At 39.8% G+C, this 14,452-nt stretch overlaps 1 protein-coding gene across 1 annotated transcript in view; it reads right to left on the minus strand.

The window, feature by feature from the left end:
- Positions 1–13,763, minus strand: part of mki67 (marker of proliferation Ki-67) — a 41,558-nt gene extending 27,795 nt beyond the window's left edge. Inside the window, exons 1-6 of the mRNA XM_048609180.1 lie at positions 13,656–13,763; positions 13,483–13,564; positions 13,275–13,390; positions 10,570–10,654; positions 3,209–3,290; positions 20–909 (exon numbers count right to left, since the gene is read on the minus strand). Of these exons, the coding sequence (XP_048465137.1) occupies positions 20–909; positions 3,209–3,290; positions 10,570–10,654; positions 13,275–13,390; positions 13,483–13,564; positions 13,656–13,747 (1,347 nt within the window). The 5' untranslated portion in view covers positions 13,748–13,763. The remainder of the gene's footprint in view (positions 1–19; positions 910–3,208; positions 3,291–10,569; positions 10,655–13,274; positions 13,391–13,482; positions 13,565–13,655) is intronic.
- Between the last annotated feature and the right edge of the window lie 689 nt (positions 13,764–14,452).

Here is a 14,452-nt window from a genome sequence, read left to right on the forward strand (position 1 = left end):
CGACATTTATGGATTCAACTTGATCTGCCTGAATCTCTGTAGGCTGTCCAGTTTTGTTATGCAATGATGGTCTGCCACGTTTCTTCGGGGTTTCAGCCCTTTCCTTGCTTCCATGAGCAGGTATGTGCTCCATTTCAACAGTTTTCACATTCATACCTGTTTCCTTTTCCATTGAAAACTGAAGATCCTCATGAATTTTATTTATAGCTTCATCAACAGTTAACGACTTGCGAGTTGTGAAATGTTGACTCTTTTGTTTTGCTTTTGGTGTACATTTAGGGGACAAGTGATTTTGATCTTTCCCATTAACACCTACTTCAAAAGATGCAAGTGATGTAGCATTTGCACCAACAGAGGGATTATTTGTAAACTTGTTTAATTTTGCAGAAGTATTATTTTGCTTCGGACTGTTAACGTCAGCAGTTGGTTTTGCAAGGATTGCAGATGCAACACCCTCCACTGACAGAGTCTCCAAGCTGTTAACTTTTTCATATGGATTGTCATTTTCCATCTTTTCTTCTTCTAATTTAACCTTGCTTTTCCTCATAGACAATCGTATTGCACTTGGCGATGTTTGGGAATTCTTGCCAAATTGAGAAACCATGGCGTCAGATTTCTTTTCTAGAACACTAGTTTGTTCTGTCAAGTCGGAGCTGCTTTCTTTAACATGTACATGCATATTAACTTTGTTTGGTTTAACCTGATTTGGCTTCGTGACCTCCTGCTTGAACATTTCATAAAGTTTGGAAAAAGGAGATATATGTTCCTCATCAGCAAGTTGTTCATCATTAAGAATCTTTGAGGAGCTTTTTGTCTTTGCAGATTTTGGAGCTGAATCACCCTTTTCATTTGGCGTAGTCTTTGTGAATTTAGTTGGTGCTTCAAAGATTTCATCTACATTAACTTCAGCTAAGAGAAAAACAAAATTCAAATGAATGAAGCAATTAACAATATTACAGTTAACAAGCGAGATTACAGTTATATGATTTAAGCTCAAGTATACTGGAAATGCACATTTACCACAGAGGATTACAAATAATTTCTGACCATGTGCTCCCACCTTGGAAATGCACTTAAGACATAAAGCACAATTTTCTGATGGGCTACTAGTAGGCAAGATTTCCCATTTGTGAATAGGTCAGATATTGGAAAGGTTGACGGTCTAAAAGAAACTAAGCAGAATTGGGTCACTTTTCACAGCAACAAATTCCAGTAGGGCATTTTCAGGATTATAACAAGCATTAAGTGGGGATGGTGGAAAAACAAACTGTTTCCACTGTTGCTGGGTAGGAAGAAATGATTCTCTTTGGGAGCGAAATGGGAAGTAAAGGCTGAGTCTTCACATGAATAGCTTTAACACAAATGACATACAAAGTGACTGCAACACTTCACTTTATATTTGCTTTGTAAAGTAAGTTGAGACTTAGCATGCTTCCAAAGGACTAAAGCCTAAAGATGGTGTACTTTCTTTAAAGCAAAAATGGCAAGCAACAATCCCTTGCTTATGATAGTGTATACTAGTTAAATTTGCTGCGGAGTTTATGAGGGAAAGAATATTGAAAGGAGTGGTGCAGTATCCAAATATGGTGCACAAACTGTTACCATACTGCATTCATCAACAGAGTAATGTCACAGTTACTCCCCTCAGAAATACTTCTTGTAAGCTAGTCTAAACTAATGGATTAATGCCCAACTCTTCTGTAAGATTCAGTTTATTTTGAATTCATTAATGAATGCGCCGGTATAACAAGCATTTGTTGCTCATCTCCAATTTTCCTCGGGAAGGTGGTGGCTAGCCACCTTCTTCAACAGCTGCAGTCCCGGTGATTCAGATACGCCTAGCCTAGGGAAGGCGTTACAGCACTTTTGACTTGACAAAGAAGGTACCACGAAATTAGTCTAAGTTGAGTTAGTGCGCAATTTGGTGGAGAACCACAGATGGTATTTCACATACGCGGCTGCCCTAAATGCCATGTCTTCTTCCAAATTTGACAGTGCTGAGATGCATTTTGTAGATAGTACATACTGCTGTCAAATGCCAGGGATGGCAGGAATGGATGTTTAAATTGAACTGCTGCCGATGGTGTACTTTAAGAGTGTTGTTAGAACTGCAACAATTCAGACAGGTGGAGGATACACCATCACACCGCTGAATTATGCTTTGAGGCAGACAGACAGGCTTTCAGGAGTCAAAAAGTGCAAAATTCCCAGCTTCAGACCTGCTCTTATAGCTTAGGTTTACATGCCAAGATTCCAGTCAATAACAATCCTGAACATAGTACACTGCTGACCACTTCAAAGTAGTTTTATGGATGAGTAGCCTTCAAAAATAAAATCCAAAAGTCAATGGTTCAACTGCAGTTTCAATAGCGGGAGAACTGAACATGATTCATCTCTACAACACTGACACATTTTGGCTGTGGTGTACACACCCACAGGATGCAGTACAGGGACGCACTCAGACATCCAAAACCTTAGTCCTCAGCAATTAGAACACGGGTTCCCAAGCCATGTGTCACGACCCTATCATGCAACTGGAGTTACAGGCTCCTCCCACACTGAGTAATAAGTGTTGCAGGACAAAACCAGGTTCAAATAGAACTCCAGTAATTGGTCACTTTGATAAATAATTCCTGGTGTGCCATATTGTGAGACTTCCACTGGTTGCCACAAGACCTTCCGGAGGTAGACTGCTTCAGCTGCCAGTGAACTTGATCAATTCACATGGTCTACGATTTTCAATACCAGAGTGAGCCTGTAACAATTTCAGCTTTAAGTTATTCAATAAATATTGGGTTTCCACATCATAGTGGGAATTTCTTTCAGTTGCCAGGATCAATGGTTTGATATTGATCGAGACTTCATATTGGTGATTCAAACAAAATAAAGTGACCTGACAGCGCTGGCTCAACATCCTATTGAAAGTATTCTGCAGTACTTTCTGGCATGCAAATTAGGCGTTCCAAAAACGAGATTGCAGAACCTTCACAGCAGTATTGCAACTCACCTACTCAAACTCATATCTCATTCTATATTCAAGGCAATTTAAAAGACTTAAATTGTGATAAAGTTTGGGAAGTACTGACTTAGAAGCTTCAAGGGACCCTGGTACATCATTCCCTCCAAGTATTAAACCATTCTATACATAACTGGTATTCTAAGCATATTGTTAACACACACGCACACACAAAATACAAGAACTACTGACCAGATTTGCGACCACTTGTAGACCGAAGATCATCACCAGAAGGTTGTGAACAACCATCCACTTCCTGTTGAACATGAAGAACCTGTTAATAGAAACATTAATCGCATTAAGGAAAAAAAGTGCAGAGTTTAAGAAGAATTGAGAAGCATTGTCAATGACAGAAATTTCTGAGGAATAGCACCTGGAAATATGCAGATTGAAATTCAGTTTGACATTCAAAAAAGCTCCTAGAGTTAGAATCTAGTGACTTGGAATAAATAGCAATTCCTGTTAAGAGTAGAAGCTTGTTCCATGCTTTCTATCAAACTTGGCCTGGTACATTGGGATAATCCATGTATTTATTTCAAAATCTTTAACTTTTGTGATAACTGGAAATAGCAGGGCTCGATTTCTAGCACGCTACCCCATTACATCATAACAACGTGGTGACCAGAACTGCACAGAGTACTCCCCTGTGGTTTTGTATAGTTCCAGCATAACCTTGTTCTTGTATCCTACACTTGGGCTAATAAAAACATGTACGCACATATCTTCTTGATGACCTGATCTACCAGCCCTGCTGCCATCAGGACATTGTTCCCTCAGATCTTCTGCACTTTCCAGGATCCTACCATTCATGGTGTAATCCCTTGCCCTGTTAGCCCTCCTCAAGTACATCACCTCATTCTTACGTCAGGTTGAATTACGTTTTTCTCTGCTATGCCTATCTGACCAGTTTGATGATATCCTCCTGCAGCTCACAGATATCTTCCTTGCTATTTAAGACCATAAGATATAGGGGCAGAAATTAGGCCATTTGGCCCATTGAGTCTGCTCCGCCATTCAATATAGCTGATAAGTTCCTCAACCCCATTCTCCCGCTTTCTCCCCATAACCCTTGATCCCCTTTATAATCAAGAACCTATCTATCTCAGTGTTAAATGTACTCAATGACTTGTCTTCCACAGCCTTCTGTGGCAGTGAATTCCATAGATTCACCACTCTCTGGCTGAAGAAGTTTCTCCTTATCTCCATTCTCTAAGGTCTTCCCTTTACTCTAAGGCTGTGCCCTCAGGTCCTGGTCTCTCCTAGAAATGAAAACATCTTCCCAACATCCACTCTGTCCAGGCCATTCAGTATTCTGTAAGTTTCAATTGATTCCCCCCGTCATCCTTCTAAACTCCAATGAGTATAGTCCCAGAGTCCTCAAACGCTCATGTGTTAAGCTTTCCATTCCTGGGGCCATTCTCGTGAACCTCCTCTGAACCTGCTCCAGGAACAGTATATCCTTCCTGAGATATGGAGCCCAAAACTGCACACAATACTCCAAATGTGGCCTGACCAGGGCCTTATAAAGCTTCAGTAGTACATCCCTGCTTTTATATTCAAGTCCTCTCAAAATAAATGCTAGCATTGCATTTGCCTTCCTGACTACTGACTCAACCTGCAAGTTTATCTTGAGAGAACCCTGGACTAGAACGTCCAAGTCTCTGTGCACTTCAGACTTCTGAATTTTCTTCCCATTTAGAAAATAGTCCATGCTTTTTATTCTTCTTACCAAAGTGCATGACCTCATACTTTCTCATGTCGTACTCCATCTGCCACTTCTTTGCCCACTCTCCTAACCTGTCTAAATCCTTCTGCAGCCTCCCCACCTCCTCAATACTACCTGTCCCTCTACCTATCTTTGAATCGTCTGCAAACTTAGCCAGAATGCTCACAGTTCCTTCATCTAGATCATTAATGTATAAACTGAAAAGTTGTGGTCCCAACACTGACCCATGCAGAACACCACTGGTCATCGACTGCCGTCCTAAGAAAGACCCTTTTATCCCAACTCTCCAATTTCTGCCAGACAGCTATTCTTTTATCATGCTAGCACCTTGCCTCTAATACCATCAGCCCTTATCTTATTCAGCAGCCTCCTGTGCTTCACCTTGTCAAAGGCCTTCTTGAAGTCCAGGTAGATAACATCCGTTGGCTCTCCTTGGTCTACCCTGTTCGTTACTTCCTCAAAGAATTCGAGCAGATTTGTCAGGCATGACCTCCCTTTGATGAAACCATGCTGACTTGGCCCTATTTTACTATACACTTCCAAAAATTCAGAAGTCTCATCCTTTACAATGGAGTCCAAAATCTTACTCACGACCGAGGTTAGGCTAATCGGCCTGTAATTTTCCGTCTTTTGCCTTACTCCCTTATTAAACAGAGGTATCACGTTAGCGATTTTCCAGTCCTCTGGGACCCTCCCTGACTCAAGCGATTCCTGAAAGATCACCACTAGCGCTTCCACTATCTCTTCAGCTATCTCCTTTAGAACTCTGGGGTGTAGTCCATCTGGTCCAGGTGATTTATCCACCTTCAGGCCAATCAGTTTTACTAGCACCTTTTCCTTGGTTATGGCCACCACACTCAGCTCTGCCCCCGACTCTCTTGAATTTTTGGGAGATTACTTGTGTCTTCCACCATGAAGACTGACACAAAGTAATTATTCAGTTCCTCAGCCATTTCCTTGTTCCCCACTATTATCTCTCTACCGTCATTTTCCAGTGGTCCAATGTCCACTTTGGCCTCTCTTTTGCCCTTTATATATCTAAAGAAACTCTTACAGTCTTCATTTATATTACTGGCTAGCTTACCCTCATATTTAATCTTCTCCCCCCTTATTTCTTTTTTTGTTGCCCTCTTTTGGTCTTTGTAAGCTTCCCAGTCCTCTGGTTTCCCCCTGCCCTTCACCACATCATATGCTTTTATGCTATCCCTGACTTCCTTAGTTAGCCATGGTTGCCTCATCCTCCCTGTACCATGCTTCTTTTTCCTAGGGATGAATTTTTGCTGTGTCTCCTGAATTATTCTCAGTATCTCCTGCCATTGCTGTTCCGCCGTCTTTCCTGCTAGGCTCCTCTTCCAGTTAATTCTGCCCAGCTCCTCCCTCATACCTCTGTAGTCGCCTTTATTCAGCTGTAATACCGTTACCTCTGATTCTATCTTCTCCCTCTCAAATTGCAGAGTAAATTCTATCATCTTATGATCACTGCCTCCTAAGGGTTCCTTCACCTTAAGCTCTCTTATCAAGTCTGCCTCATTGCACAACACTAAATCCAGTATTGCCTGTTCCCTTGTGGGATCCACGAGCTGCTCCAAAAAGCCATCTCGTAGACATTCCACAAACTCCTTTTCTTGTAATCCATTACTAACATGATTTTCCCAGTCCACCTGCATATTGAAATCCCCCATGATCACTGTGACTTTGCCTTTCTTACACACCTTTTCTATCTCCTGGTGTATCTTGCGCTCCAGCTCCTGACTACTGTTTGGAGGCCTGTACACAACTCCAACTATGGTTTTTTTTTTAAACCTCTGCCATTCCTCAATTCTACCCACACAGATTCTGCACCATCTGACCCTATTTCGTTTCTTCTTATTAATTTAATTTCATTTCTTACTAATAAGGCAACCCCACCCCCTCAGCCCACCTGCCTATCTTTTCAATTGGATGTATATCCTTGAATATTCAGTTCCCAATCCTGATCCCCTTGCAACCACGTCTCCGTGATGCCCACCACGTCATACCTGCCAATTTCTATTTGCACAACAAGCTCATTTACCTTATTCCTTATACTATGTGCATTCAGATGTAACACCTTCAGTCCTGTATTAACCGTGCCTCTTCTCATTGTCATTCATTTTTCTAGTGTTTGATTGCTAGTCCTTTGCAAGGGCTAGCTCTTCCAGTCTGTCACCGAATTATGTGTTATCTGTGAACTTCTTGATCATAGCCCGTATTTAGCTGCTCCAAATCAGAAACGTATGCCAGAAACAGCAAGGGACCCTACACCTGCACAATCCCATTGGAAATAGACTTCCAGCCATAGAAACATCTCTTTTATATCACCCCCGCCCCATTCCTTTCAGGTTACAATCGCAAAGAATATGATCAGGTTTGGAACTCACATTTTCACAAAAAAAAGAGATCCATGCTGACTCTACCTAATTAGTCAGTGTCTCCCCAAGTACAGATATACACTGTCCCTCAGAATCCATTCTAATATCATCTGATTTCATCATTGGTGACTCTGGCTCCAGCATCTAAGATTCAAGTTCCGGCATCCCCTCACTAAACATAACCCACCAGCCTTTCTTTCTCCCTTAAGATATTCTTTCAATCTCACTCTTTCACCAAGTCTACAAACATATGAATTAGGATGAGAAGGCCATTTGGCTCCTCTTGCCTGCTCTGTCTTCAATATGACCATGGCTCATCTGACTTAACTCCACATTCCCACTTATCTCCAACAATCCGCAACTCCCTTGTTAGCCCAAAGTCCACCAAATACTGCTTATAATAAATCAATGAATCTGTCTCTGCTACTCAGCAATCAACACAGTTCCAAATGCACTCAAAATAATTTCACCATCTTTATTTTAAATGGGTAACTTATTTTTAAAGTGTGCTCATAATTTGGATCTCTCCTACAAGTGACTAGTTGAGTTTTTTGAAAATGCAACTAAAGATATTGATGAGGGCAGTGCAGTTGATGTGGTTTATATGGACTTCAGTAAGGCCTTTAACAAGCTCCCACATGCAAGGTTGGTCCAAAAGCCCAAGGGATCCAATACAAGTTGGCTAACTAGATCCAAAATTGGCTTACAAATAGGACGTTTTTATAATAGGATGCCTGCGATAAGCAGTATACGACAGGAATTAGTGGTGGGACTCTTGCTGTTTGTTGTGTATATTAATAACTTGGATGTGAACGTAAAAGTTATAATTAGTAAGTTTGCAGATGACCTGAAAATTAACGGTGTGGTTGATAATGAGGAGGACGGTCTCAGCCTACAGTCTAATATTGATCAACTGGTAAATTGGGCAGCACAATGATTTATGGAATTTAATCCTGATAAGTGCGAGATGATGCATTTTGAGAGGTCTAATAATGGAAGAATGTACACAATGATTGATAGGTCCCTAGGGAGTACTGAGAAACAAAAGGACCCTTGGTATACAAGTCCATAGATCCATGAAGTAGTCAGCACAGGTATTCAAGTGATGAAGAAGGCATAGAAGATGCTTGTCTTCATCAGTCAGAGAACAGAATGATGGAGCAAGAAAGTCTTGCTGCAACTTTATAAAACATTGGTTAGGTCACAGATGGAATACTGTGTGTAGTTCTGATCATTACGATATCAGAAAGACATGATTGCACTGGAGAGGATGAGAGATTCACCAGGTTGAAAAGTTTACATTATGAGAGACTTGATGGGCTAAATTTGTTTTCCATGCAGCAGTGGAGGCTGAAGGGGTACTGGATTGATTATTTTGCATAATGAGGCAAAGACAGGATAGAGTGTGAGAATCTCTTCCCCATGGCAGAGGTGTCTAAGACCGGGGGCATACGTTTAAAGTGAACAACAAGTGGTTTACAGGAGATCTGAGGAAACACTTTTTCACCTAGAAAGTGAAATATATAAATGGAATGTGATGTCTGAGAGGGTCGTGGAGGCAAGTACTCCGGAAATATTTAAGAAGCATCTGGTTGAGTACTTAAAATGCTAGGGCATAATAGGTTATAGACTAAGTGCAGGTAACTGAACTTTTCCTTTCTAATTTCCCTAATACAGATGTTAATTGGCCTACAATTTTCTGTTGTTAGTCCGCTTCTTGAATAAAGGAGTTACATCTCAATCTGATTGGATTGTTCCAAAATCTAGGGAATTTCAGAAAATTGAAGTCAAAGCATCTACAATTTTACTAGCTACTTCTTTCATCGGGACCTGTTAGCTTCTCGTTTTCTCAGTATCCTTTCACGGATGCATTTTATTATTTTAAGTTCCTCCCTCCTGTCACTTGATTATTTCAAGGATATTATTTGCATCCTCTACAACAAAGTCAGATGCAAAAGACCTGTTTAATACACCTGCCATTTCCTCATTTTCCACTATTAATTCTCCAGACTCTCTCTAGAGGATCAATGCTCACTTTAGTTACTCTTTTCCTTTTTAAAAAGCGTGGAAAGTTCTAACATCTGTTTCATACTACTTGCTATTGCTCTCCTATTCTAATTTCTTCTTCCTTATTAATATTTCAACCATTCTTTGTTTGTAATATTCTGCCTAATCTTCAGACTTGACATGCATCTTTGTAGAATTATGCATCTTTTTCATTCCATTTAAAACTTGAAATTTACTTCGTCAGTCAAAGATGTGTATCATTCCTTTGCAGTGTTGCTCTCTCATTTGAACGTACCTTTTGAGTATTCTGAAGTATCTTCTTACAAATCTGGCACTGCATCTCTATTGAGTATCCAGTAGCTACCTATCCAGTAGCTCAACTTCCCAGCTCAACTTGGCCAGCTATGCCCATATGATAATTGTCACTACTTATTTTCAAAACATTTATTTAAAGACCCACTCATCTCACCCTTAAAATCTAATGTGATGTTAAGGTTACTACCACCTAGAGGTACCTTCACTATAAGGTCACTAATCTCTTCTGTCATTGTACATTATACCAGATCTAGTATAGCTTGCTATCTTACTATAAAAGATGAGTCCAAGAAACTGTCCTGAAAGCAATCGATGACTTATCAAGGCTACCATTGCCAATCAGTTTCATTCAATCCACAAGTAGATAAATATCACTTATGATTTGTGCTGTAGCTCTCTCACAACCATGTTATTTCTGCCTGTGTACCTCTTCCTACAGTGTAGTGTACTACACACCACTCCCAGAAACAACTTACTTTTACGATTGATCATCTCTACTTAAATGGATTCTACATCTTAATCTTTGGAATTAAGTTCATCCCTTTCCAGTGTGCAATACTAGATAACAGCAGTCCTCAGGTGAGTGTTAAATTGGGAGGGGGGGTGGTGTGATGGGAGAAGGCGAACTACAACAATATTAGGCAGGAACTGGAGAATGCTGGGGAGGCAGCTGCTTAAGGGAAATCCAAATTGAACATGTGGGTGTATTTCAAATGGCAGTTGATAAGCGTTCAGGAGTGGCACGTCTCTGTAAGAATGAATGATAGGTATGGCAAGTTATGTGAACCTTGGATGACCAGGGATGTTATGACCTTGGTCAAAAAGAAAGAGGAAGCATATTTAAGGTCTAAGAAGATGGGAACTGACAAAGCCCTTTACTATACAAGGAAAGTAAGAAAGAACTTAAACAAGGAATTAGAACAGAGGAGCCAATCCACCTTAAAGAAACCTGAAATCATTAGTAGTTAGACCAAAAAAAATATTTCACTTGAAAAGGAGAACAAAAGACAGCAATCTGAAAAATCACTGTATTAGCAAGGTTCTGGAAGGATTGGCACTGATATTTTGCTCACCTGGATCTTCCTTCACTTGAACATAAAAATGTAGGTACGTACTTGTAAAGTTTCATTCCTCAGACTTGACAAACTCCGTCTTTTTCTTGGGCTAGTGTTGTGCACTGAATCCAATGGGTACTCAAACCTAAGACAAGGAAGAATAAAAAGGGATTAATTGTTACAATTTTTGTCACATTACAAATAATAAACTGCTCCCATTGCATGTATTTATAGAAATGGCAAGTGAATAACCAAAGAGCCAACATCAATTGTAGCAAATAGTCCTCTCAATGTTCAATTCCACAAGTTCAAACTTCTGATCTTTTATTAAAAGCACCCAGTTGATATAAAATGCCAAAAGAAAAATTAATTTGCAGATTATATTAACCAATTTCTTGATTTTTAAGAGCACTTTACAATCGTAAAATAGCGAACCAGTCATGGCACAAAAAAAAACTTAGTAGTCCCTAGTGAAGACAATTGTGGACACAAATATCAGAAAGCAGACAGGAAAGTAAATACTTTTTTTGAAATATTTACATAAACCAGTCTAGAATATTTTTCTCATCCAAAATGCTGCCCATTTTAATGTAATACTTACAACTGATGAGTGAGCAACTTCATATTTTGCTTTTAATATATACATTTAATGCTGTTTCAATATCAGGAAACACTGAATAGAGGAGCAATACCTAGACCAAATAGGTAGTCAAAGTGATTAGCTCATTAAGGAAGTCTGGAAGGCACCTTGAACTCAAGTTCTGAAGCTTATTTTTGTTTTTCTGGAGGAAGAAATAGCCTGAATGATGTATACAAGAAGATAAACACTTTTAGACAAAGTCCAAGCATACAGTTTCTAGTGAGAGTTTTATTCTAACCAACCACAGCATAAACCTCCTCACAACCCCTTAATAACTCACTTTTGCCTTTTTTCCCCAGTCAGCCTGTTCAGAAATGTCATTACACACCTCTAGAGACTTGAAAAAATCTGGGTATCCTGGGTTAGAGTTAGGGACACTACCACTGCACCACAAAAACTCCTCTTTTTCTTCCATGTATAAATACTTTCAAAGCAATCTGATCCAGATATATTATTAAACACCACCAGAATGGGTGGGATTTGAATCCAGCTCTTGTGGCTCAGTGTTCAGGACACTACCACTGCACCACAGAATGCCTCTCCTTTGTATGGGTATTGTCCTGTGAAGTTCCTTAGTAAGGGAAAGTCACCATGGTTTTACCAGACAATGGGCTGTTCTCTCATTAAAGACACCTGGTGGTGGCTTAACCTGAGGGCTACCATACCTCATGTAGGGGGAGAGGTTGAGAAGAAGAATCTTTCATGGTAACCTCAGCCAGTGTGGGAGTTGAACTCTCTCCTTTACGTAATGTATGAAATATCTCACAACATTTGTTTGCCTTGTTATCTTCATCTTCCAGTTATTTAGTGTCTAATTGTTAATAGGACCCTAACACTGGAAACCAAAATATGATTTCTCGTATATGAAGTACACAATTTTGCACTCCACTCTGGTGGCTATATTTTAAGGTTGGCACCTGCTTTTCATTTATTGTACTTATGAGGGGTACATCTCATTTCCTAATAACATCCCCTGTTCCACATGTTTTATAAATGCATAAGCAAAACATTGTGCATGTTTTTTTAAAATATCTTAATACTAGCATCTATTTCAGAATTAGATTTGTTGGAGGAATTGGCTGGTAGCTGGCACCAGAGTAGGATAGTCTTGACCAAACGTAGCATTTGCGCCTTTATTATACTGGAACAGGATTACTTTAGAGCATAACAATTAACTATCAATGTTTAAATTTTTCCTAGTTGATTGTAATCATAATTCAGAAAACCCATATCCAAATGCAGCAAAATCTGACAATATCAAGGTTAAGGCTCATGAATTGCAAGTAACATTCACGTGCCTCCCATTAATCATTTCCAAAGAGAGAGAATCTAACCCATCACCTCATAACATTCAATGGCATCACCATCACTGAATTGCCCACTATCAATATATTGGGGTTACTATTGACCAGAAATTGAACTGGACAAGCCATATAAATACTACGGCTATAACACCTGATCAGAGGGTAGGAATCCTGCAGCGAGTAACTCATTCCTGACTACCATCTACAACATGCAGTAGTATGATGGAATACTACCAACTTGCCTGAATGAATGCAGCTTCAACAATACTCAAGAAACTTGACAACATTCAGGACAAAGTAGCCCACTTGATTAACACCACTAACACCGACTCCCTCGAACACCACCAATACCAGTATTAGCAGTGTGCGCCATCTACAAGATCCCTGAAGAAATTCACCAGGGCTCCTCAGACAGCACCTTCCAAATCCATAACCACAACAATCTAGAAAGACAAGCCAACAAATTCATGAAGAACACCACCTGCAAATTCCCCTCCAAGCCAGTCACCATCGTGACTTGGAAATATATCACTGGTTATCAGTGTCACTGTAAGAAAATCCTGGAACTGCCTTCCTCATGCCATTGTGGGGCTACCTAAATTAAGTGGACTGCAGTTGTTCAAGGAGGCAGTCCACCACTACCTTCAAGGGCATCTAGAAACGGACAATAAATGTGGGTCCAGCCAATGACACCCATATCTGTAAAAAAGTAACCAAGAACAGAAATCTAATACTTTAGGAGTGTTAGCTTCATGCCAGTAATATAAACCTGCAAATTAAAGCAGTTAAAGCCAAAAATGAGTTAATCTGGATCATGTTACCTGAAAGAACGATCAATAACTGTGAATACATCGCGATGCTTTAGACGTTCAGAGTGAAGCACAACATTGCCATTTAAATGTGTTCGATTAACTTCACTCAAATTAGTTAAAATTACCTGCAAACAAAACGTAAAGTTTTCAAAAAATAGGCAATAGCTACAGAGTAGTATTTTCCAAAGTCAAATTAATGTTAATTTTTTAAAATTACCTCGTTATTTTCATTTACTTCAAGCTTACAATGCTCTTTTGAAACATGAGGCAGTTGGATACGGATATCACAGTCAGTTTTCCTACAGGGATACCAAAACACTTGATTAAAAAAAAACACGTCTATTTATAGGACAGCGATATTTGGAAACAGAAGCAGAACAGCAAACTTACCTTCCAAACAAGCACGAAGATGATGTCAAAGGAAAATTGTATCCATCCGCTCCTGTACGCTTGATTACTACAATTTTACCATACAGTGGCATTTTCTAAGATAATTTCTTACCTGAAAGCAGAAATACAAGGTGTAACTTTTAACCATGAGAATTTCTAATACTCATTATTTTAAACAATTTTTCCCAAACTATTTAAAACATGTTTTCTATATATTTCTGCCCTGATGACTCTCAGCAACCGGAAATTATGTTCAGGCCAAGAATATTCAAGACTTATTTAAGTAGTGGAAGATGGACTTCGAGAGAAAATGCCAAACCTTAAGAGTCTAGGCAGGTGAAGGTAGCACTGACACCAACAACAGTGGGGAAACAAAACAGACGAGCAAGAAGCCAGGAATTCTGATCTGAGAGAATTATGCGACTGGAGAAGGTCAAAGAGAGGATGAGCATAGCTTCTGGAGAGATTAAGAGCTAATGTCAATTCCTGAGCACGGGGCGAATAAAACTTAACTTAGCAGTTAAACTAATAGCGTCTTTCGGATGACCGTCTGCACGCCTGTCATTTCTATATAATCCATTCCTTATTGTGACACTAATATTTATGCATTGTTCTTCACATGTACCTTTAAATTTATTCAGAGATAGTAGGAACTGCAGATGCTGGAGAATCTGAGATAACAAGGTGTAGAGCTGGATGAACACAGCAGGCCAAGCAGCATCAGAGGAGCAGGAAGGCTGACGTTTCGGGAAAAGGGTCTAGGCCCGAAACGTCAGCCTTCCTGCTCGGCCTGCTGT

The sequence above is a fragment of the Rhincodon typus genome, chromosome 20, assembly GCF_021869965.1.
Source record: "Rhincodon typus isolate 14 chromosome 20, sRhiTyp1.1, whole genome shotgun sequence".
NCBI lineage: Eukaryota > Metazoa > Chordata > Chondrichthyes > Orectolobiformes > Rhincodontidae > Rhincodon > Rhincodon typus.